Source organism: Pezoporus occidentalis, unplaced genomic scaffold (assembly GCF_034315485.1).
Source record: "Pezoporus occidentalis ecotype Australia unplaced genomic scaffold, CSIRO_AGI_Poc_V1 ctg295, whole genome shotgun sequence".
NCBI classification, from domain to species: domain Eukaryota; kingdom Metazoa; phylum Chordata; class Aves; order Psittaciformes; family Psittacidae; genus Pezoporus; species Pezoporus occidentalis.
The window spans coordinates 133007-158999 of NW_026914885.1; the positions used below are offsets into that span (position 1 = coordinate 133007).

A 25993-nucleotide genomic window follows, 5' to 3' on the forward strand; every position below is an offset into this window, starting at 1 on the left:
TAAACAGTTTCTCTTGAACTTAGACTTGTTCCTTCTCATCTATAGTGGAAGTTGGATTTGTGCTGTATAGCTAGTTAAGTAAATATTTACAGCATGTGAAGTAAGAATGATCTGCATGAGGATACAGCAGTATGATCCTGACTCTTGCTGTTTATGTATTTGATTAGTCTCACTAAGTTCCAGGAGACTTCACATATGAAAGAGGTGGTTCACCTACTTGAGTGCTTGTAGAGCCGTATTTTTTTTTACCTACTGCAAGCCTGTGTAAGTTGTAGAATGTTCCCCTTACTTCGTTGTTTTTATTTTTCCTTAGTGTACTTCAGTGCACAGAGAGTATCAGCCCAGGAGACACTTCAAGAAGTTTTCAGTGCTCTGTTTGCAATACTTCCTTCAGCTCAGAATCGAGGTTTTGTGTCTGAGTTACTGGACTGCTGTCATATCATTACTGGCCTCCCTTTGCATGTTAGCTTTCAAGCTTGTTAGTTTCTGTGAATCCTAACAGTGAAAGAAGTCAAATGCTTTCCTTTCTATTTGCTGTAAGTAATGCATGAGGTGGCCTCATAACTCTGCAGTGCAGCATGCGTTAAGCTCAGAGTACTTGCTGTGTGTCTGTTTTTTGTAGATGCTGCTTGATGTGTTGCTTTTTTGTTTTGTTTTGTTTCGTTTTTGTTTTTTTTTTACTGGTTATCCCATATAGTTACGAACAGCACAAGGAGGCATGCAGAGGGGATGCCAGGTTCATATGCAAGGCAGATAGCTGTGGAAAGAGGTTCAAGAGTAAGGATGCTCTGAAAAAACATAAAGAAAACGTTCACAGTGGTAAGACATTTAACATTTCTTTGGAAAAAACTCTCTTAACATGTAGCCTAAAATTTTCAAATCAGAGTAAACATTGTCTTTGGTTTCTTTTTTAATGGATTCATTTGTTTCAAAAAGAAAATTGAAAAGTAACTAATTGCAAGAGTTCCTCCCCCAGGGAGAAATTACTCTGTACCAGATGAATCATTAATCTACTGCAGAAAATGTAATAGAAATCTGGGGAAGTTTAAACAAGGCAAATAATAGATAGTAGTGAGGAAAATCAGCCACTGGCACAAACTACTACAGGAAGTGGTGAGTTCTTGATCTTTTGGTATTTTTGGAACACAATGGGATGCCTTTCTGGAAGACATGCTTCACAAATGATTAGGCTTGATGAGGGTATGGCATAAAATTCTGTAGCCTCTGTTGTGCAGGAAGCCAGACCAGGCAATCCAATAGTCCCTTTAGGCCCTAGTATTTTTGTATCTGTCCACTATGAATCAATACTTTTCAATCAAACTTCACTCTGTTTCCATGAAAGGGCAAAATACTGCTCTCAGGTCCACAGTGCAGATCTCAGTTCTGGCATTCTGCTTTCTCTGTATGTCCCCTCTGAATATCAATGGAAGATCAGTATCTGTGGGGATAGCAAATTACCAGAGTGCAAAGAAAACAGTCTTTAGTTGATGATGACAGCACTGAGATGCTTTGTAAGATTTTCATTACTTGAAAACGTCTTTTCTGCCAAACTTCCAGTGTAAAAAACCTATTCCATTACCTTCCTTACAAAAGGTTATCCGCTTTTTTCAGTATCAGTAAGGTATTTTTTAATCCATGAGCATTATTATATTTAGGCTTAGCTTTGGCCAGTTATGTGGTTGTATAGAAATTCTGCAATTCTTTTGAATGATCACTTCAGACATGACTGAGAGCAGATGCCTGAAGAATGTTTTTGCTCTGCCTGCACAATGAGCAGAGCTTTTATTTTACCACTGGGGACTCATAGAAATCACATCTGGTGTCAGTGCAGGAAGTAAAATAACCTAGTGCTGTTGAGGGACTCTTACAGAACCCCTTCTTGCCGTATGTCACCAGGAGTCAAGGGAAAGTAGAAAGGATTGTTATGTGTGTTGCCTGTTAGACAAAGCTATGAACAGATATTATCACCTTCCTCTCCTCTGAAAAGGTCTTATAAATTTCTTGTAAGTTGAAGTGTATTCCTTTATCTATGGGTATATCAGTATATGTAAATACTTGTCATAAGTTTTAGAACAGCAAAAGCATATGTGAGATTAAGTTGGGATTTTTTATACTACAAATTTAAGTATTGAACCAATTGGTTGTAGTAAGAAGAAACAGCATAATAGGACTTCTTAGGACAGCAGGAGGAGGAAAGATGTAGGATACTGAGAGTCTTGAAAATTGAGCTGGAAGTCATCTAATAAATTAGTTTCTGATCCATACTTCCTTTGTGCTTGACTCCCATTCTATGTCCATTCTTTTTACCTTCATTTATATAAGTTAGGAAATGTCTTGCATGGGCATGTAATTCTAAACAAAGAATTAGGTTTGTGGTGGCTTTGTCTTGTAATAAAACAGCTTTGAGGTTACTAAAATGAATTTCAAAGTGTAAGTAAAAGATAAGCCCCATTAAATGCTCTGTCACCTTTTGAAACAGCTGTGAAAAGGGAAGGAAAATACATCCAGTAGCTGACCTGTAGCTTGTTTTGTAATTTACATTTTAGATGAGGTTTTAGAGGTTTCAATTCATGATACAATTTTCTTGTCTTGTTCAGTTAAAGTCTATTAAAGGTATATTATTTTATATAGTAGAATGCTTAATGCTTTTTGAATAAAATAAGAAATGGTGGTTTTGACTTCAGTTTGGGAACTTTTTTTGTCACTGCTGCACTAACTCCTGAATTGACTTCTGGAAGAAATCAACTGTTCAGTTGTAAAGTGAGTTGATCTTAGTTGTGAATTATGCTCTTCGTATTGGATTGGTGATGTGTGATAACATGTATTTGAAGGGTGTTTTTCTTTATTGTTCTAGTTTTCTTGGTTTATATTTCATCATTAACTGGTTTGTTGAACACCCACAGGGAACTCCTGATTTGAAACACTTTGAAGATGAGATACAAACATAAAAATCTTATGTCAGTCAGATGAGCTGTGAAAAGTCACAGACTCAGTAGAAAATATTCAGGTTCATTCTTAGCACTTCCTTTTTTAGATGTTGGTGGTAGTTTATTTCTGTTTCAGGAAATTCTAGGAAGAAGCTGATGTGTTCAGTGTGCAATAAGAAATGTTCCTCAGCAGCAAATCTCCAAGAGCATCGAAAGGTCAGTAAGATGAAGGCTAACTCACAGCAGGCTTTAACTTCACTAAGATGTGAGACTGTGGTGCTTAGGTCACTTGAAAGCTGCTGTAATGCAGACCTTCGCATAATCTCTTTCATGGTTACAGAACAAATGTATTTTATTGCAGGTATTTATTTTTGTAATCACAATCAGTTAAACCAAAATCTTCCTAAAGTTTTAATGCATCTTTTACCAAAACCAGAGATGTTTGTGCTTGGATCATTTATGCATTCCATCGTTAAGTCAAAGTTGCCTGCTGTTCTTAAGCATTCTTAAGATACTAAGCTAAATGTAGAAGTATGTTATATACAGGATTCATACAGACCATAAAATAAGTTCATGAGCCTTAAGGTTTTGTACAAAATACAGTCAATCTTTCATATTACTTTGTGACATACCATTAAAAGGGTTACTTGTAATTTAGTTATGCAGTAGTAAATTTTTTTTCTCCTCAAAACCAAATTGTTACTGTCTTCTTGTTTATACCCCTAATTTTTTATAACCAGAACAGGAGGGGTTAACAGTTTGAAAATCATCTGTTGCAGATAAATACAGATGGACTATGACTATGAGATTCTGAATCCATTGTACCCAAAGGAAGTCCCTGCAAGATTAATTTGATAAATGACTAAAACCCAGGAGATTGTTTTTACAAAAAGATACATTGTACTGTTTATCAGATTAACTGTAAGTCTTTAATAACACCCTTGTTATAACCTGAATCCATTGAGGATATACATGATATGATCTAAAATACGTTGTTGCAAAGGAAATGGTGGCCCCCTCCTTTTTAGTTTGTCTTTCTTCTTGCTTGTATTACTATAACTGCATTTCTTGTGTAACAGAGCTATATTTTATTACTCCTCAGGCCAAATCTTGGTATGCCTTGCCACATGTAATTGCAATTTTTACACATCCAGTACACCTTATGTTGGTCCTGAAAATAAAGGATACTATTGTTAGGGTGTGCATTTTACTAAAATGTTTGGTTTGTTTCTGTGCAGATTCTCTGACATAAACTAACAAACTTTTCAAGTAGCATTGATGGTTGCTCAGGTGAGCACTTACTCAGCTTACGAATCACCATGAAGATTTTATGCATACAACTTTTTTTCCTCTTCTTTATTGGCTCCTCTTTTATGACATCCAGTAAATAGATATTCTGGATTCACACACCTACATCAGATAGTGATTGAGATGGTATGTAGGACTTATGACTTCTGTTTGCTTGATTTACTTTGCATTTCTAGGTGTTGGGGCTAGATCCATCACAAATATTGCCATAAATATTTTGACAGGCAAAAAACCCAAAAAAACAGTAAGAAAATAATGGGTGAAACAGATAGGAAAAGTGATTGTTTTTTCAGCCATTTCCTGTCAATGTAAAGAAATAAAAGTTGAGAATATAAAGGTAAAGTATAGGAGAGAACAGAAAATAAGCTCAAGCAGCAGAGAGAGAAATCTGACAGAGAAAGAAGGTAAAGAGTGTGGCTATAGGGAAGATTAAGAAATCTGTTTACTTTCTGAAGAGACGGTTATTCAGATCTCTATCTTTCATGTCATCTTTGATTTAAACCCATTTTTACCTATGTATGTCCTGCGGATTGCTTGCACCTTAAATGTCTAAAGATAAGCCCCTTCTCAGCTGTGCACAATTAAACTCTGCTGTCATCATTATCTGTCATTTAGTCTTACCTTGTTTTCTAGACTGTTGCTTGTACCATGCTAATTTTTGGTAACATGATCTTTTTTTTTTGTTTTGTTTAACCTCAATAAATTCAAGGTGGTACAGGGCTGGAAGAGATCTCTGGAGGTTGTCTAGCCCTCTGGTTCACAGAAGGAAGTAACTATATACCTAAATCATTCCAGATATGTGCTGTCTCATCTCCTGAAAAGTTCCACTAAAGGAAATTCTACCACCCCCATAGATGTCTCTTTGTATTCTCTCTTTCGGCTTTATTGCCATCGACTTTTTTGCAATATATTTATTAGTCCAGTGTTTGTTTTTTCTGGTGTTTACGAAAATCTTCTTTACTGCAAATTAATTGCTCTTTGTCTTACCTGAGAGAATGCTGAGAAAAATTCACCAGAGTCTTCTCTGTAACAGCACATTGCAAAGTTGTTCTGAACTCCATTTGCAATTTCTAAGCTGTACAAACACACTTATCTCAGTCTTTCTTGATGCATCTGTTTTTCCAAACTGCTTTTTCTTTCAGTAAACTTTTTCTTCCTGTGGATTATCTTTTCACCTATGTGTTTCTTGAAATCAGCTGCCCAGACAAGAAGAGCATTGGTGTTTAGTTGAGCCTTTGGTAGTGGCAAGAATGGAAGAATGATTGTACTAAGTTTATTAACACATAGAATATATTTATTAATACAGAATGACAGTGCTTTCTGACAGTAGCCTCAATCTCATTATTCATACTTTGGAATTCATTAATCTTTTCTGTAGTGGTGCTGTATGTAAACTGTTGGTCATCATTTGTGCATTTGATTTCTCCTTTCTAAATATTGAGTATATTGGAGCTTCATTCAGAGTGTAAAAACTGTTTTGAATTCTCATCTTACTGATTACAATTCAAACCAGAACAGCCTCGTCTATATTCAAATACAATCCAAAACCAGAACAGCCTCATCAAATTTTATATTTGATTTCCAAAACTGCTTACCATAATACTACCCTCCTGCATGATGCCTACAAAACTTTAACAACAATTATGATGCGTGATGCCTGCAGAACTTGAACAGTTAGGATGTCGATCCACTGATCATTGCTTTTTTTGATGATCAGTATCTTTTTGATTTCCATTTTGTCCATCCACCTATTCTCTTTTGTCTTATCCTCCAGTTGTAAAGTAACATCCTTCTATCTGGTATTTATAGTAGTCTGTGCTGAGTGATATGGTAGTGTAAACAAACAAACCAACCAACCCTCAGCAAACACAACTAAGGCAGTGCTGTACAGGAGCTTACAGAAGACTGGGTAATAGAGTGAAAAAGTTTGTTGTAAAATCTCCTTTCTGCAGGTTTGTGATTTCTACTGCCAGGGGAGATGCAATACCATCTGAATTATATTTTGATACTAAGCTCTGAAATTTAGGTAAAATGCAGAACTCCATCATTGAACAATGATAAAAGTGAATAAGCAAGTGAGGAGAGTGTTGTCTTCATTGATGCAGATTATTGCTAAAGGGTTCCCTTTGTACCTTTGAATATAGCAGCCATGTTTTGGATTTGAATTACGCACAGGAACTTAAACTTCAAAGCGAGCATGTACATGTGAATAGCACAGGCTGCCAGGCCTCTCCACTGATGCTGTAATGTTCTCTAAGTGCAAAGGGAAGAAAAATTCAAACAACTCTCAGTGTTGGTAGTTTCTTTTCCCAGTCAGAACTGATAGTGCTACACTTTCAGCACTTGTAGGGTGTGTGTGGGGTTATGTCTCTTTCTGGCTGTAGAGCTGTGAGGTGAGTTTCTGACTGTAGTTGTAGGCAGGTGTCTTGAATGGTAAAGTAGCGAATTCTTTTATGAGAAGAAGGCTAAGGACACCTTAGAGTGTAAGACAGGAAAACTTTTTTGATTTTGAAGAAGGTCATAATATGAATGCCTGTATAAAATGCAGGATTGTGCTTCAGTGGTAAGACTAGTTTGTGCTGTTGGCCTTCTGGATTTCTTAGCAGATTTCTTATATGAATCTGTAAGGTTCCAGTAAGAGGCATGCTGTAGCATGGTTTGCTGCAGAGAAAATGACAGAATAAAGAGGGATTCTACTCATTGTTAGAACAATGATCAGAGATTGAGAACGTTTTATTGCTCATGAAAAATCCTTGACTCTTTCTTAACTTTCTTTGTAGTAGAGCCGGACTTAATGTAAAATTATGATGAAGAGAGTCACTCTTAAACATCATCTGTGATTCCCGCCCTCCCTCTCACCCTTTTTTGTCTTCCAGTTCTGAGTGTCTCTCTGTTGGGGTTTTTCTGCCCATTTGTTTAACACTGGGCAGTGTTTAGTTCTACTCTGCAATTTTCATTTTTCACAATTACTGTAAGAGCTATAGAAAGGTAGAAGAAACCAAATTTTGAGCACTGCTTTAAAATCATCAATAATACTTGATAATTTAAGTTGGGTGCAACATTCTCATATCCGTGCTCTCTCAAAGCACTGCCTTCCAGCATATAGAGTCTCATCCAGTTCTTGGAGTGGTAAATTGAAATTCATATTAGTTTCTGGAAAAGCTGATCATTGGTTACTTGCATCTTCAAAGCTTTAGCTCAGCTGGTCCCCTAAAACTCTTTCAGAAATCACCTTTTGCTTTTCAGTAGACCTCATGAAAATTTTAAGATCATCAGTCCTGTAAGTGAGGGAGTGTATTTATCTGTGCATATGTTAATCTTGTTCAGATGCTTGCTGTTTTGTATAGCTAGTAGTTATCTGAAGGTGTAGCTCTTCAAGTGCCTGTGAAACTATTGTAAGTATGTTCTGACTTCAATGTAGCAAAGGTTTATGTTGATGGCTATTACAGCTAAGGAGACTAATTTTGTTACACAAATAAATCATTGTATGAGCACTTGTCTGTGGTATTACAGCCTGGATGCTCATAAATCATCTTATTGGACAAGTTTTCTTACACTGAAAATCTATTTGAATATAATTATTAATTAAAATATTTGCTATATTTTATTACTGTTGTTTTACCATGTAATGATGCACTTTTCTAAAGAACTGATTAAAGAGTGCCAGCTATAGAATATAATAGCTACAACTATTTAATGCATGTGCACACAAGTCTGATTCTTTTCTGAAAAATTGATTAAAGAGTAGCAGCAATAGAATATATACCTAAAAAAAGCTGTAGCTTTTGAATGCACAAGCATGGAAGTCTCTGTTCTGATGCAAATGTGTTCAATGAGACTGTTAAACCATGCTTGTAAGTTGAAATCAGACATTTGTATGGTGTTAAAGCACAGTCTGGGTTCTGATGTATTAAATACTGTGTTTAAGAATACCTTGCTAGTTATTTCAAGTAATTGTGTCTGGGGGGATTCTAATAGGTAGCACAATTATATAAACTTCAGACAACCATCTAAGTAAAAAATATTACTTATGTCTTATTGACTAGAAGGAAATGTTCTGAAAAGGTATTCTGCATCTGTTTTTTTTCATACTTTCATAATAGTAATATTTTACATGGATCTCATACTGCAAATTTGCATGACCCATGTTTCTGTAGGTACTTCTAGTGATACTTTTTTTGTTTGTAATGATGAATATTTTTATTTTTTGAGAGATACTATTGTTTACCAAGGGACTAGCAGGGGGGAAATCACAGAATATTTATAAGTGTGAGTATAGCAGCTGGCTAAGAAATAGTTATGGTCTGTTAAGAGAATATCTGTATATGTAAGATGTGTGATCTTGTTGGAGACACATGTTTAATTACCATTAAACACTTATTTTGTAGGTCCATGAGATCTTTGAGTGTCAGGAATGTGACAAGAAATTCATTTCAGCTAACCAGCTAAAGCGCCATATGATAACTCATTCAGGTAACGTACAAAGGTAACAGAAACATATGTATATGTGTATGTATATGTATTTAACATACATTGAATTTTACCTGAATTAGTTAGACTTTTATCTGAATTATTACCTGATAGAAGGCTTGGTGAATTCTGTTTTGCCCTGAGCTGCTCAAGAAAATCTCAGGTTCCAAGGAAACCATGTAAGCTATCTTCCTAAGCCTTTCAAAAACCAAGTGTAATAATATAGTCTTCTTGCTATTGCTGCTTTGTCAAGCTATTTTTTCATGCTAGCTGGGATAGATGATGTCAGTTAGCTGGATTGGGGCGAAAAATTGCTATTGATTTGTAGAGGAGGTGAAGAACCATTGGGTAAAATCTCGTGTTGAGGAGAACGTGAGTTAGGGTATGGTGTCAGTCAGAGATCTGTGACAAAAAGACATTCATTCATACATATACATATTAGTGGACTCATGCACATAGGTTCCAGTTGAAGGAAGGTGGCTTGTACTCCACATCATTTCACAGACCACACACAACTGTTTCGTTTTGCCAGTCATCTTTCGGAACAGGTGACTGTGAGTGGGGAGTGGCCTGTCCATAGGTTTGGCAGTATGATACAAATTGGTCGGTATTTCTGATCATTGCAGTCTAGCATTTCTAGTGATTAGAAACATCAGCTAACACAATGGAAACACAAACATTTTTCTGTCAAATACATTAGCATTTAAAATACACAGGTTTTTACAGCTGCAGAGGCTTAGAATTGAACTATTTTCTTGATACCAGTCTGCACCAAAAGCTCATTTCTCATAATCTATATCTCAGAGGCTTCTAGCTTGCTTTTGACACTTTTGGATGAGCATTAATGTAGCTAAGTTGCAGTCACCAGTTGAAGCTTAAAGTCTTTTTGCATAGGAACTTTTGGGTTTGGAAGCTAATATGTATATTGTTAATTAAGTTTTAAAACATTTAAACTGTCATGCCCTCTTTCACATTTGTAATCTGAAAACGGAGTTTTCCTCTTTGAAGTCATTCTCTTTTGATTTAAGCTAATTAATCAGAATTTAGTTTTAGCAATAATTATTGCAAAGAATGTGCCAATTTCTTGAGATACACCATGGCTCATCTCTTGTGAAGCGACTTAACTGTCTAACATAAAGGGCATTAGATGTCTTTCTAATTGGTTTAATCTTAATTGGGTTGACTTAATTGCAGAAATCTCTCAGAGGAGATGACTGTCTCTGCCTTTCATCTTCTCCCCCTGTGTAAGCAGGAGATTAAATGTCCCCCGCTCATTTTCTGCAGAAAAACGCCCCTACACCTGCGAGGTTTGCAATAAGTCCTTCAAACGACTTGATCAAGTGACTGCACACAAAATAATACACAGTGAAGATAAACCTTATAAATGCAAGCTTTGTGGAAAGGGATTTGCCCACAGAAATGTTTACAAGAATCACAAGAAGGTAAAGCACTCTGCTGTTGTTGTTTACAGGTCTGCCAGCCTCAGATTTGCAGATTTTTTTTCTTTTAAGTGGTTCATCATTAAGCTCTGGCATGCTTATAAAGAGGGGATTGACTTATTGGAGAATGTATTTTTTAGTTGTTTTTTTTTTTTGTTATATCCAAAATCCCAAAATACTGAATGAATTCTAATAAGGAAAAAACCCACCACCAACCCAGTGAAATAAGCAGAGTATCACAGTTGCTTGGTTAAAAGCATCAAATAAATCCTCATTTTGACTTTTTTTCCCCCTACTTTTTATCAAGTTATAATGTAACTGAACTGTCCTCAATTTTGTATTTTTTTTAATACCGTATTTGAATAAAACTAAGTATAGTCCTGTTGCAGCAGATGCTTTTAAACTGCAGTGTATTTGCACTGGTAGTGTTCACACATTAAAACAACATCAGAAGAAACATTACCTGAAAAATAGGCTCATGAAAGGATGCTCCATTTCTGTTGATTTAAGCTCAAATCTGCTTGGCCTAATTTCTGTAATGCTTGTCATTATTTTTAACCTGGGGTTAGATTTTTAATGGCTAGGCTATACCTATGACTGCTGTTTCAGAAATAAGAGACTGTATAGAAAGGAAGAAAACTCACCCCTGATACACCCACACTTACAAGCCTTTCTCAGTTCAGCTCATGTTCTGTGCCATCTGTGAATTTGGCACAGGATCTTTGCACCATCTCTTGCACTTTCAACCATAAGTCATGTAAGAGTAATAATAATGCCTCTTGCAGGATGAAGTGGTGATGACTGTCTAATATAGAAAGCATGTAGAAGCCTGCTGAAGGACTCCCCGTATTATGCTGTGATTGTATCTCATGTTTTAGACTTCATTAAGAAAATGGGGCAGAATCTTGCCAATTGGCTCTATTTTAAGGAAAATGTGTAAAATACTATCTGGAAAGATACCATCTATATCTTAAATGAATACTTCTTACATGTTTCCTTATGTTAATTTGCAGTTGATGACTGGTAGGGAGTTTGGGCTAAAAAAAGGACTTCAGGATTAAGTGTGAATGAGTAAACACTGTGACCCAATTCTGTGTTTAAAGCAGCATCACCAGTAGCATAAGGAAGGATTAGAGTCTCCAATTAATAGGAATAATATTAAAGTTTAGACAGATTTAGTGAGAATCTAATTTTGACAGAATTCCTTTAAGCATGTTGGAATACTTCCTGAACATATTGGCACATAGTACTGGCTGTAAATCAACCCTGTCCTTATAATGAAAGGAACTTACTCCTCTGTTTACATAGTTTACCCAAACAACTGTGAATATTGACCCATCCATATTTAGATCTCTGATTTCCCTTGCTAAACGAAGAGATGAGTGTGAGAGACAGGAGACTGACATAGATGTCTTGATTTGCTTTTTTAGACATGCCTTTCTCCATTGAGTAAACAGTGTAATCAAAGAGAGGTAGTAATTAATGGAGGGGAGCATGGATGCACAAAACCAGTTGTAAGGTTTAAGCCAAGGATGTGGTAGTTTGGGATGGCACTTAAAATTACTTTGGCATAATTTTAGAAGGGCTGCTCTACTGCTAGGGGAAGAGGATGATAGTTCTTCTGCTTATTCATAGGAATAGCAATCCAGTAACAGTGGAAATTTAAAACTTTACCATGTATCATACTACTGTGTATATCTTCAGCTTGGGATTTTAGTGATTCTTTAGGTGTGTATTCCGTTAAGATGTCTTCCTAGGTTCCATTTTCTTTTGGAGGAAGAAAAGTTGTACTCTGAATTATTTCACAGTGCTTTTTTGAGTTACAGGTTGCAGCTACTGTGCTAGTAGCAGGGAGCTTAGAATCCTGCATTAGGAATGATGGGTATAGCGGTTAAAAATACTTAAATCAACCACATTCAACAGAAAACATTCTTTCAAGTTTGATAGCAACACACTTGAAAAAGTGTTTTAGGTTTTACAGTAGAGCCACATAATTTTTATTTATAATAAGAAACAGGATGCATATTCATTTTGTGCCTTTGAAGTTTTGTTTTGTCTTTTAGGTGGAAACTTGTTGCTGTTGTTTCTGGGATTCCTTTATAGGATTATTTTATGTTGGGAGTATCAGAGTAAAAATGACTCCCACAACGTGCTTTTAAACATCTTTCAGATATGGATAAATGTTGGGTCATTTCATCAAAAGAAGATTAGTTCCTCACATTTCACAAGATTTCACTGGGAGGTAGACAGTGGAATCGCGAAGAGTATTATCTGCTCTGTTCAGTGGAGCGTTATGATAGGAACCCTAACTTACCACTCTCTTAAGTCTTCTGTGGTACCTCTCTAATGTGCTGATTCTGCACACAAGTACTACACTGCTCAGTAGGGTACATGTGTGAACTTGCTTTGTCACTTCCTTGGAGATGTCAGCACTGGGAAGTGTTATGTGAGGTGGAACTAGCTCAGATGTCTTTTCAAAAAGCTCAGGCTGTATGACCATGTGATCATATGAAGAATATGATTCCATTTTTGTGACAAGGGAAGAGAATAGTATCTGAAATTGAGGCAAATGTAGTACTGGATTATGCTACAGATAAAAGTAGTCAATGTTCTGTGCCGTATAATGCAGATTACTTCAATACAGGAGAAAGCAAAAGTTTTTTTTCCATCTGCTCCTTTGTGCTATGTATAGAGGATGAGTTCAGAGAATAAAATATGAGGATATAACAGTGAGCAGATATAGGTCAGCAGACACAGGATTTTAAAGGGTTTATAGTTAATCCAGGGTTATTTGGTCTTGGGGAGCATAATGAATTTGAACAGCCATATTCCCTCAGTTTCTCTATTGAGAATAATTGGGCTGGGTTTAAACTTCTACAAATGTTTTGTTAGGAATGGCAGATGTGAAATATTCCATAAGAGCCCCTCCTCAGTTGCTTTGGTTGTACACCTGTCTTCTGCTCTGACTGAATGGAAGCCATCTCTGATCTGGGACATGTTAGTAGGACAAAAAGGGACAGTATTACAGGTAATATGGTTGTCTGGTGGGGATACCTCACCTCATTAGGACTTCCCTGGCTTTTCTGTGATAGACTTAGGTTGGTTTCGGACCACTCACAGAAGAGGCAAATGATCTCTGTTTCCTTGCATGAGGGTATGCCTGCGTAGGTGTTTGTAGTGAAGTTAAGATGTACAGGTGAATATTGTATTTTGGTCAGAAGACTAGGAGAACCGTCAAGGAAATGATAAGGAATTCTGTACAAATCTTCAGAACTATCACTCGAGTGGTGAGTGTTCTAAACCAGGACATTTTTTGAATAAGCAAGAGGAATTTTGCGCTCGTGAAAGGTGCCAGATTGACAGCCCTAGAGACTGAACCCTTCTATTTATCCACAGAACAGGTACAGCACAGACAGCAGCACTGCGAGCTTCCCCACAGTGTCTCATCAATATATCTCAACCCTGTTCTGGAGGAACCACCTGTTGAGGTGAGAAGGTAGTTCAGTCTCTTCATGTACTGTCAATCCTTGGCCTGACTTCTGAGATTGCCAGGCAGGGTGTCATCTGATGCAAATTGATATAAACCTGTAGAATCTGGACTGAATAATTCAGCAGATTTTATGTGTGATACATTCCACACGTTTGATGATGCTTCAGTTGCCATTTTGCTTTAAGTGACATAGGCTGATATCCAGGGAATGACTTTGAATCCAAAGCTTCTGTATGCCATTGCAAGTACTCTAATGTTTTCGTACTGTTGTGTATGTAGGAGGGCATTAGTGTTAAAATAAATCTAAGTTCAAGGTCCTCAGTCTACATCTAAATAATTACACTGACTGCTCACAAATCCCCTTTTCCCCATAGTTTAAGGGATAGCTATAAATGTTGTATGGTATTATGAACAGCAGAAATAGATTATCTAAATACGTACTACACTAATATGTACCCTTATTTACCTAATTTTGTGCATATTATAAAACACTGTCCCTTTTCCTCTTGACACAGCAGCTTCTACTTAAGATCTAATACAAAGTGATCTAATGCAAAGTTTAAACTTGATTTCCTTTGCAAAAATAGTAGGAAATTGGCTAGATAATAAATTGTATGGTTTAATTTGCTATCTGCAGTGGGACAGCACTTAATAACACTAGGAAACAGGGAAAGTGCTTTGGAATTTACAGAAGCAAAATGAAGCTAGATGTTTAAGAAGCTCCAGAAAAGAAATCTGCTTCAGCAACTTTGCAGTTTGAGAGATTCATCCAAGCTTAGGCCCTTTTATTTTATGTATGACTTTGAGGCTGTTTCTCACCTATGATAACTTCTACAACAAACATAACCCTCAGTACTGATACTCCTATTTTTTTTATTTTTTTTATTTTTTTTTTTGTCTTTTAGTACAAGAAGCTGACACAAGGATATGTAAGACTAGGTTCATTATTTGAGAAATTTTCTTGGCCAGATTTTAGATACTGCCTTGAGATAATCAGATCAGATTTACCCTCAGACTTAACAAAGGTTTTTGTGTACATTTAATTAGAATCATAGAATAGTTAGGGTTGGAAAGGACCTTAAGATCATAGAGTTCCAACCCCCCTGCCATGGGCAGGGACACCCCACACTAAACCATGTCACCCAAGGCTCTGTCCAGCCTGTCCTTGAACACTGCCAGGGATGGAGCATTCACCACTTCTTTGGGCAGCCTGTTCCAGTGCCTCACCACCCTCACAGTAAAGAACTTCTTCCTTAGATCCAACCTGAGCTCCCCCTGCTTCAGTTTGAACCCACCAGCCCTTGTCCTACCAGTGCAGTTCCTAATGAAGAGCCCCTCCCCAGCATCCCTATAGGCTGCCCCTCATAGGCTTTCAAGCGTTTATTCATATTAGTAAGTACTTAAGGCCAGTGTGAGTACTGATGACACAGTGCAACTGAGCTTTTGGTTTTGTTTTTTTTTTTCCTGGTTATTCTATATTTTGTTTCTGTTTAAATACATACCTCAGAAAACAGTTCTTGAGGACTGGAAAGGCATATTTATTCAGTGGCTGATAGCTGATTTTCGGGATTCTTGGTAATGGCAGAATGATTGTTAATTCTTCATCCCCTGATGTTTCAAATTGTTGTGATATTCCCTCCTTAATTCAGACTAGTGAATTAGCTATAATTACTGTAATGAGAGCTAATTGATTTCCTTGAGCCTTTCCTCTTACATGTTGTCTTTCATCTGCAGACTCATTCTGAAGAGAGACCATTCCAGTGTGAGGAATGCAAAGCTTTGTTCCGAACCCCGTTCTCTCTACAAAGACATCTGTTAATCCATAACAGTAAGTGCTAAGAGAGGGAAAAGAAGTTCCTCAGTTCTCACATTTGACTGAGTAAAGGAGACATATGGCGCCTTGCTCCAGTATGCAATTTGCTATATTAAATTAGTATTGAGATTCAACTCTAGCCCCAGGAAGTTAGAAGATTCAAAGCCAAGTTCAAAACTTGTCTTTAAATGCACTTAAATGCAAATCCAAATATGCTGTATAAAATTTAGCAATGACTTGAAGTCTGATGGCAGATTTATTTGTGCGTAAAGCATGACAGTGTTACCTCCATTTTAAGAAGGAAGAAATGGAGGCAGAGATAACTTGGTGGCTTACTCAATTTTTGTAGATAATCCTGTTTAGAGCTTGAAACTGAAATTCTCTGTCCTGTGCCAGATCAGGCTAATGTTTCCTGCCTGTGGCGTAGAACTTGCAGCCAAGAGAAATGCTGTGGCCATTTTCCCTCATGAGTAACTTGTTCTTGGCATTCTGTACTATTTTTTAACTGTCTGCATAAAGATTTATTTTTGGTGGAATTTTCCCTGTCTTTGATATTGACAGAGCCCAAGGCTACCATTCGACAATGTGAATATCAGCAATTTAGAGTTTAGAAAATAGTCATGGTCTAAAATCCTTGTAGCTTAGAAGGCAGTACTTTGATTTGGAGAATATTTATGTTGGTATAATTAAGAACACCACAAAACTTTTGTTTGTCAGTCCTGTAAATACTGGTTATATTAGACGAATTGTTAGACTGGTGTGTTTAATTTGTTCTTTTACAATTATCTTTCAGAACTTCTGTGATTTCATAAAGCATTGAATTTAAAAGTTTTTTTCTAGTGTTAAATGTTTAAAAATGATTGCAGGGGGTGGGGTGTTTAAAAACCTGTTTAGCAATGTATTTTCTAATGAACGAAGCATTCGCAAAACATCCAAAAGCAGTAAATTCACAGTGCACAGAATAGTTTGCCTTGGTAAAGATCTCTCTAAAAACATATATGACTATTTTTGAAGAGGTTTGAGCTAGGGTTGTGATTTGTGGCAGGTTTAGTTGTTCCTGAACCACCAGTATTTAAGCAAATACAGAATATATCAGACTGTGAACTGCACTGGCACAGACACTGTCTTGTCAGTCTTCCTTAGTGCAAAAGGAGACATATCTGCTGAAGTACAGAGTAGGTGTTTGAATAGGTAAATTCTGCCTTACCAGTATAGGTAAAACTGCCTCCAAAATGAGTCCAAGCCTTAAACTGAAAAGACTTGCATTTTTATTAATCACAGGAAAGATTTTTAAAACTTTCTTTTTTTTTACTTTTGAAAAAAAAGGCTCAACAACTGGGCAGCTTAATAAGGAGGCCTTAATACAGCAGAATATAATCAAAGTTTTTACAGTCATACTGCATCTTTCATCTGTAGGGTCCAAAAAAAGAAGTGCTGACAGACCAGTAGCAAGGTGAAAGTCATTACTAGGATGAACTGAAGAATAAACAGCTTTTAGTTCAAGGCTGTGATTAAAACAAGGGGCTCTGCTGTTGTCTGAAAAGAGCTTGTGTTCCAGAGAAGAAATGTAGAAGTCTTCTCCTCATGACCTAACTCGTGAGACTGAGAAGTTGTGATGACATGGTAATGAGCCTTTCATATTTGAAGTAACTCAGAATTACTGGCATTGTCCTTCTACAGCTGGATGGTAGTCCGTTTCATAGCTCTGAAATATACCTGCTCTATAAAAAACAGGAGGGAAACAAACCAGAACTTCCGGATATATTTATCTGGCTTTGCTGTGGTGTGCTGTAGGAAAGAAAAAAATTGTTTGCGAAGCTTGAAACTTGAAGGGAAAATTGAAGGTCGTTCTACATCTTTTTTTAAATTCAGTATCCCCTTGTTGGTTTAGAGGCAGGCCCTCTGGAGAATGATGTAGAATAACTTAAATTTTATTTTACAAACTAAATAGGCTGGAAAAATCCATATTTTGTAAACTAATTTTTCAGTTGTTCCTGTCTTTTAATTGGAAAAGGTGTCATGAATAAAACTTTACAAACTGAACATCAAGTATATCTAATTAACCAGTAATAGTAAAAATCCAAACTCTTCTTTCTACCCTCCCTCCCCAGGCTCTAGCTGTAGAAATGTAACCCATCTTCTGAGAGTCAGACAAATTTTTTCTCCTAGGCATGCTGCTGATAATACTTTTAGCAACTGTATTCTCATTATGTCACTGTCAATGTTGGGGCTAACCCTTTATTCTTAGCTATAGTGTTTAGGGAGGAGATAAGGTACATAAGTGCATAGTACCTCATAGCTCATACTAGCTCATGAGGCCATAAGAGACTTGACTAACAAGAATGAGTAGTCCTGAACAGTTTTACTTGGGTGATTTAGTTATTTAGGATTGTGGAGACATGCATGAACATGATTGCATTTGCAAGGAGGACATAATCCACATTATGTATTTGCTTTCCAGGGTAAAAATCTGCATGCGGAATGTTTGTTAGTAGGAGAAATATTAATTAGCTATTGCTACAGGGATCAGCAGAAGCGGGCACTGAAGATCACTCATTTAAATAAAGAATGTGTAGTCCTGATTTTCATTTTCTTGTTTTGTCATGAAGAGACTGCATCAGTGGAATAGATAATGTCAGTCCCAGGAAAGATACATTATGTTGTGTATTCCTGGGGGAAAGCACTGTAGGATATTCTAGTGCTCTGTTTTCATCTTGGGAGACATTTATCAATATTGTTAACAGTTTCATGTCAGGTACTCTGAAAAAGTTTCCTGCCTTCAGTGGTTTCAAGAGCTGAGTCAGTGATAAACTTTCTTGTTTACTTCCATTGTCTGGGGTGCCTAGGCCTGAAGAGAATCGATGTCTATCTTTTGCTATTTTGTAACAAACCTCTAGATCTATCACAGTGCAAACATGTTGACTGACAATACAAAATGGAAATTCTTTATTTTTATACATTAATATTAGGAATATATTTGGAATCTTTAGTATTACTCTTATCTGCCAAAGAGTTTGTTTTTGGCAGTGATCATTCTTAAGCGTCAGATATGATTTTACATTTATGATATGAAACGTGGTTGTTCTTTATCACAATGAGGTATTATGAAACAGGTTCCATGATCTTTAAGGTCCATTCCAACCCTAACGTTTTTATGATTCTGTGATTTCCAGAGCTGCTCAGGAAGTTTTAGTCCATCTTTTTGCAAGCAGTTTTGATTATTGCTTTATGCTGTTGAGAAACCGTCAAGACCTCCTTACATAGTTGTGTACCAGCGGTATTTTGAAACTAAGTTTTCATGTATCTTTATGGCTTAAAAAAAACCCCAAAAACAGTAAGGTGTAAAGACTGTTCAGTGAGCTAGCTTTGCATGGAGATAGTGCAATGTCAAATGGTTCCTCTGTAATGAGATGTAGGGTTTCTGCTAAATAAGGAAGCTGAGGAGAAACACTGATTATTTTCCTTCATCTAGAATAACACTAAAAAATTAGCAAATTCTAGGCTTCCCGTTGCTTTGCATGTTGAAGAATTTTGCTAAACTTTTACCCAGAAGTTGGTGAAACGCATACTTGGTGTAGTAACTATATATGGTTGAAGACTATTATAAATTCAGGAAGATGTCTCTTACCATTTAAATTTCAAAAGATTAAGCCTATTGCATCTTTTGCTCATTGCCATAAAGAGAGTCTGTTAAAGAGGTTCTGATAAAACCTGTGCTCCATCTTGCTGTCAGCCATTTCCACTGGATGCCATTTTACCTTTGGCTGTAGAGATTGATTTCACATTTCTGGCTACATTGTTGTCAGGACTACTTCCTTAATTTCTAAATGACCTGATTTGATGTTCTTTCTGGTCTCAGAACCCAGCTTTTCATTTGTCTTTGCTGCTTTTATTCATTATTCTGAAACAGTAAGTATTAGTGTATTTCCACAAAAATATGATACCTTTAAACACTGTTTTTCTCTTTATAAGGTGAGAGGACTTTCAGGTGTGATCACTGTGATGCTACTTTCAAAAGAAAGGACACATTAAATGTTCATATTCAAGTTGTACACGATGGACAGAAGAAATACAAGTGTGATCTCTGTGACAAAGCTTTTGTGACACCCTCAGTCCTAAAGAGTCATAAAAAAGTGAGTAGAATAAGTTCTGTCATATTAATTTGTTCTGTGTCCTTAAGATGGTAATAAACATAAAATCCCCAGATGCTTCTGCATTTCTGGCTTTTCAGTAGAAAGCTATGATGGTGCTTCACATCCTAAAATGCTTATTGCAGTAGTGGGATTCTTGGTGGCATGCAGAATCTGTAGTGTGTGCATATGTATAAATTCAATGTAGGTACTCCAGCATCTGGTGTGTGGCTGGACTTGCTGCACTATTCTTGCCATACTCCTTCCCACTGATCTCTGTGGCGGAATTGGGGTAAACTTTAGAAGAAAACTTGCTCACTAGTTGTGCGTGAGGTAAGGTTTATGTTACAGCAAAGAAATGAGAAGAAAGTAATTGAATTGAGAACAAATCAGCTGAGGCATTGCCACCAAATGCAGATTGCAAGAGTTTATTGAAAAACATGATGCATACATTGTTTGCCATGTAGTATGCTCTTCATATGTGCATGTAAAATTTTAGTAAGAAAACTGAGTGTAACTGAATTACTTAGTACAATATTTTCGGCACATAATTGTTGTGAGTCCTATGCATTACAACACAAATATATGTTCAAAATTGAGGAAAAAATATAAGGGAGTCTTCCAATGTCTCTCCAGCCCTATGTTACAGCTGTGGGAACTAGTACACATCTTTAGAGCCTAAACCAAGTTACTGGCAGATAGTAGACTATTGAAATCTGTAAGGTAGTGGATGGCACTGTCTCCTTAATGTGTAAAAAGTATTTGCAAAAAGTATTGGAACCAACTATGAATGAGTGGTGTTTTAAAGATCTTGATCTTCCATTAAATGTATGTTAATGCATTTGCTGTCTGCCTTCAGTCTGTTTTAAGTGCTGCTTATTCCATATTTAATATGCATTAAGTTACTTAGTAATTATAGTTGCTGGAAAATAAAGTTTCCTGTGATTGAGTGACTTAACTGTGTAAACAAGATGCATTCCTCTCAGATATGCTTAGTGGAAGATTTTTGCCTGTTCTTCAGAAGAGCTTAAATGACGTGGGTTGCCTTGTTTATAGACTGCAGTACATGTACTGTAAGAGAATTTAGATTCAAATAACCAGGATCATTAGTTGTTCAGCCTGTTATATGAGTTGAGTTTTGCTGTAACAGAGAGAGAACTTTATAATACTATATATTTATACATAATACTATATATTTATATATACTATTTATATATAATACTCTATATACTCTATAATACTCTTTTATAATACTGTTTTTCAGAGTATTAAAACACATTTGTTTTTCAAGCCTGAATATATTGGTCCAAGAACTAAAAAACAAATGGTATGCAAAATAAAATTGTGTTCCTGGGGAGCAAGACTTCAGGGGGGAATAGTATAATTCATTAAGCAAATTGATTTCTTTGCGAAACAAGACTGCTTTTCAACACACAATCCTTTTCATCCTTATCCACTTGTTCTAATCACTTGAGTTAACAGACCTAGCTTATAATACTGATACATTGAGTTCAGATCAATTTTTTGTGAAGGATGGATTGTAAGATCCAAAAGTCAAAGTATTACCTGGAATCATTGATGTGCTCTGCATAATTTTTTAAAAATTTCCCTAAAGTCCTTTCTAAAAAATTCAGTATGACTTACTATTTCACATTAAAAATGACTGTGTGTACTTGTATTTTAATGGAAAGTACCTGGTGGTTATTATTTATCCCTGTTCTCTCTTTGGCATTCCTACTTAATTGTAATTGCTATTGCTCTATGCTGCTGTCAGACTAGGACAAGCTATATGTTTGTGAGCCTTTTAGTTGTACTGTATTGCTCCCAGAAATCCTTTCTGGTAGTTTGAAATGTATTAAGTGAATATGGTATTCCCTAATACTGCTGTTAGAGAGAGAAGTGATTTCTAAAGAAATCTATCCTAATCAAGAAGGATTTAACATTGATACCCCTAATGTTGGGGAATAAAAATGCTGCAAGTGCATCCAGTGTTGAAATGGATGCATCTCATTTACTCTTCCTTGCCTCTTTACAAATGCCCGTAGGGCGGGGAGCAAACAAGAGGAATTAGAGATGTGTGCACGTCTACAGGGGTATGATATAATAGGTATCGCAGAAACATGGTGGAATGGCTCCTATGGCTGGAGTGTTGGAATGGAAGGTTACAGGCTTTTTAGAAAAGACAGGCCTGGCAGGCGGGAAGGGGGAGTTGCCCTTTATGTTAGGAATAGGCTGGAGAGTATGGAACTCTGTCTGGGGACAGGTGATCAGTTAACAGAGAGTTTGTGGGTCAGGGTTAAAGGGAAAATGACTATGGGAGACATTACTGTGGGGATCTATTACAGACCGCCTAATCAAGAGGAACCTGCGGATGAAGCACTCTATAGACAGATAGGAACAGCCTCACGCTCACAGGCCCTTGTTTTCATGGGTGACTTCAACCACCCTGACATCTGTTGGAAGGACGGTACAGCCGGACACAAGCAATCCAGGAGGTTCCTTGATTGTGTGGAAGACAACTTCCTTCTGCAAGTAATAGAGGAACTGACAAGGAGAGGTGCCATGCCTGACCTTGTGCTCACCAACAGGGAAGGGCTGGTTGGAAATGTGATGTTCCAGGGCAGCCTTGAGTGCAGCAATCATGAGATGGTCGAATTTGAGATCCTCAGGACAGTGAGAAGAGCATGCGGGAAGCTTACTGCCCTGGACTTCAAAAGAGCAGACTTTGGCCTCTTCAGGAACCTGCTTAGTAAGGTTCCATGGGATATAGCCCTAGAGGGCAGGGGAGCCCAAGACTCTTGGTTGACATTCAAGGATCACCGGCTCTAAGCTCAGGAGTGTTGCATCCCCACTAGAAGGAAGTGCAGCAGGAGGGCCAGGAGACCTCCTTGGATGGATAAGGAGCTGCTGAGGAAAATTCAAAGGAAAAAAGAGGCTTATAATAAGTGGAAGCAAGGACAGGCGGCCTGGGAAGAATATAGGGATATTGCTCGGGAAGCTAGGGACCAGGTTAGGAAAGCTGAGGCCCAGTTAGAATTAAACTTGGCTAGTGATATTAAGGATAAGAGGAAGGGATTCTACAGGTACATAGCAAATAAAAGACCGACTAGGGACAACGCAGGCCCCCTGTGGAAGCTATCAGAACTGGCTACACAGGATTTGGAGAAGGCTGAGGTTCTGAATGACTTCTTTCACACACAGTATCACAGTATGCTAGAGATTGGAAGGGACTTCTTTGCCTCAGTCTTTACTGGCAAAGGCTCTGACCACACCGCCCATGTCTTGGAAGGCAGACACAGGGACTGTGAGAATAAAGACCTTGTGCCCACTGTAGGAGAGGATCTGGTTTGAGACCATCTTAAAAATCTGAAAGTGCACAAGTCCATGGGTCCTGATGAAATTCATCTGCGGGTCGTGAAGGAGCTGGCAAATGAAGTTGCTAAGCCACTGGCCATCATATTTGAGAAATCATAGCAGTCAGGTGAAGATCCCCAACGACTGGAAAAAGGGAAATATAACCCCCATTTTCAAGAAGGGGAAAATGGATGACCCGGGGGATTACAGACCAGTCAGTCTCACCTCTGTGCCTGGCAGAATCTTGGAGCAGATTCTCCTGAAAGGCATGCTAAGGCACATGAAAAACAACAAGGTGCTTAGTGACAGCCAGCATGGCTTCACTAAGGGGAAATCCTGCCTGACCAATTTGGTGGCCTTCTGTGATGGGGCTACAGACCTGATGGACGGGGGTAGAGCAGTTGATGTCATCTACCTGGACTTGTGCAAAGCGTTCAACACTGTCCCACACGACATCCTTCTCTCTAAATTGGAGAGACATCAGTTTGATGGATGGACCACTTGATGGATAAAGAACTAGCTGGGTGGCCGCACACAGAGCTGTGGCCAGTTGCTCAATGTCCAGCTGGAGACCAGTAACGAGTGGCGTCCCTCAGAGAACGGTGTTGGGACTGGTCTTGTTTAACATCTTCGTCGCTGACAGTGGGATTGAGTGCGCCCTCAACAAGTTTTCCAGTGACACCAAGCTGTGTGGTTTGGTTGATACGCTGGAGGGAAGGAATGCCATCCAGAGGGACCTTGACATGCTTGTGAGGTGGGCTGATGCCAACCTCATGAAGTTTAACCATGCCAAGTGCAAGGTGCTACACCTGGGTTGGGACAATCTCAGGCACAGCTACAGGTTGGGCAAAGAAGAGATTCAGAGCAGACCTGTGGAGAAGGACTTGGGGGTGTTGGTCGATGAGAAAATGAAGATGAGACAGCAGTGTGCGCTTGCAGCCCAGAAAGTCAACCGTATCCTCGGCTGCATCAAAAGGAGAGTGACCAGCAGGTGGAAGGAGGTGATCCTGCCCCTCTACTCTGCTCTTGTGAGACCTCACTTGGAGTATTCTGTGCATTTCTGGTGTCCTCAACATAAAAAGGACATGGAACTGTTGGAAGAAGTCCAGAGAAGGGCCACGAGGATGATCAGGGGACTGGAGCACCTCCCGTATGAAGATAGACTGAGAAAGTTGGGGCTGTTCAGCCTGGGGAAGATAAGGCTGCATGGAGACCTCATAGCAGCCTTCCAGTATCTGAAGGGGGCGTATAGGGATGCTGGGGAGGGACTCTTCATTAGGGACTGTAGTGATAGGACAAGGGGAACGGGTTAAAATTTAACCAGGGGAAGTTTAGATTGAATATAAGGAGGAAATTCTTACCTGATAAGGTGGTGAGGCACTGGAATAGGTTGCCCAGGGAGGTTGTGAATGCTCCATCCCTGGCAGTGTTCAAGGCCAGGTTGGATGAGGCCTTGGGTGATATGATTTAGGGTAAGGTTTTCCTGCCCATGGCAGGGGGGTTGGAACTAGATGATCTTAAGGTCCTTTCCAACCCTAACTATTCTATGATTTTATGATTCCTTCAGCTGCAGTGTAATAACGTACGACGTGAGGTAATGAAGACTTTCATGTCATTTCAGTGTCGTTAATAATAATAAGAATTAATTTCCCTATCTGAAGAGAGTTATGTGCAAAGCTTGAAACCCAAATAGTCAGCTGTGCATATGATTTAATATGTTATCTTTCCTATCCTATTTGAATGAGCACTTGGAAATGAAGGGATTCAAAATTCTTCACTAAAGGAGCAATCTCATTTATAAGGAAACATTATTTGATAGGCTGGTATATCTTCAGTTCAGAATAGGCCGTAGAAAATGTCAAAACCGATGAGAAGCTGTGTTTGTGACTTAGTTCAAGGTGGTCTTGCTGCCAACCTCCCAGGTTGGATGGGAGATTTTGAGATTTTTTTAAAATTTTTATTTTTATTTTGAAATAATTCTTCTTAGCAGCAAGGTGCTTTAGCCTGAGGAACTTGCTTTCATAAGGCAAGCTCAGTGTATGATTCATTATTAGTGACAATTACAATATTATTTTTGTGATAATTCTCTAAATGCAGTCTGATTCTAGAACTTAAGACAAGCTAGTATGTCCAGTATGCAAGTTGTGTTGACTGAATTGTTGAGAACTTACACTTTGAAGGATTGCTATCTGTCATACTTCAGATGAACTGTTGGCTGTGTTTCATTTGTATGAGACAGAAACCATATGCACAAATCTCCATAAAGACATTTTAAAGTTCTAGTTCAAGTCTGCAACAGGAAGAGTAATGCTAGGTTAGGTAAACTATTTTCACAACAGTTCATAATGTAATAAAATCCTGTGAAATTATAAGCTGTTAAAAATAGACCCATTTATGAAGATTAGTTGTATTAGATAACCAAATTAACGTTTATTGGAAACCACTATCACAGATACCAAACTGAAAAATAGGTGTCTTATTCTTGCAATCATGAAAACAAATAGAGTTGGATAGGACATTTTTGATAGTAACTACTTTTAGGAAATAGTAAACTTAAGAACTGAAAAGCCAGATTATTTTGCCATTAGTAATGAGAGTCATTTAAAAGTTTTAGAAGAAAAAATGAAAGAATCTCTGCCTTGTATGATGGTATAACATGTATAATGGAGATAATAGTGGTCAACGTCAATACAGTTAAAATATTCTATATTCCACTTCTTTGAAAGCTATGCTGAAGCTTTCATTCTTGTCTTTCTCCACCCCGTGTAGACTCACACAGGAGAAAAAGAGAAGATTTGCCCATATTGCGGACAGAAGTTTGCAAGCAATGGAACACTGAGAGTTCATATTCGAAGCCATACAGGTACAGTGTTGTTTATTATAATCAACAGAGATGACTTTCTCAGTATGTAGCAGGGTGTCTATAAGTATGTCCATGATTTGTCTATCTACAAACAGAAATGCAAATTTACAGGTAGGCCTAACACAGCATCATTTTCAGACATCTTACCTGCTTAATGTGTAAAAGCATATTCTGTTCTCAACTACGATTATGTACGAGA

General features: G+C 37.7%; 1 protein-coding gene across 9 annotated transcripts in view; it reads left to right on the top strand.

Annotated features, from left to right (window-relative positions):
* Window positions 1-25993, top strand: part of PRDM5 (PR/SET domain 5) — a 92946-nt gene that overhangs the window by 37336 nt on the left and 29617 nt on the right. For 4 of the 9 annotated variants that reach the window (XR_009966264.1, XM_062626623.1, XM_062626624.1 and 1 more), the window contains 9 exons: window positions 314-406; window positions 698-819; window positions 3064-3143; window positions 8624-8708; window positions 9990-10147; window positions 13546-13632; window positions 15369-15462; window positions 19420-19580; window positions 25701-25794. Coding sequence is in view for 8 of the 9 variants with exons in the window: in XM_062626623.1 (XP_062482607.1) it covers window positions 314-406; window positions 698-819; window positions 3064-3143; window positions 8624-8708; window positions 9990-10147; window positions 13546-13632; window positions 15369-15462; window positions 19420-19580; window positions 25701-25794 (974 nt within the window). In the remaining variant the exon portion in view is untranslated. Of the gene's footprint in view, window positions 1-313; window positions 407-697; window positions 820-3063; window positions 3144-8623; window positions 8709-9989; window positions 10148-13540; window positions 13633-15368; window positions 15463-19419; window positions 19581-25700; window positions 25795-25993 lie in introns of those variants that run through there. The other 5 variants (XM_062626625.1, XM_062626626.1, XM_062626630.1 and 2 more) reach the window with 4 other exon arrangements.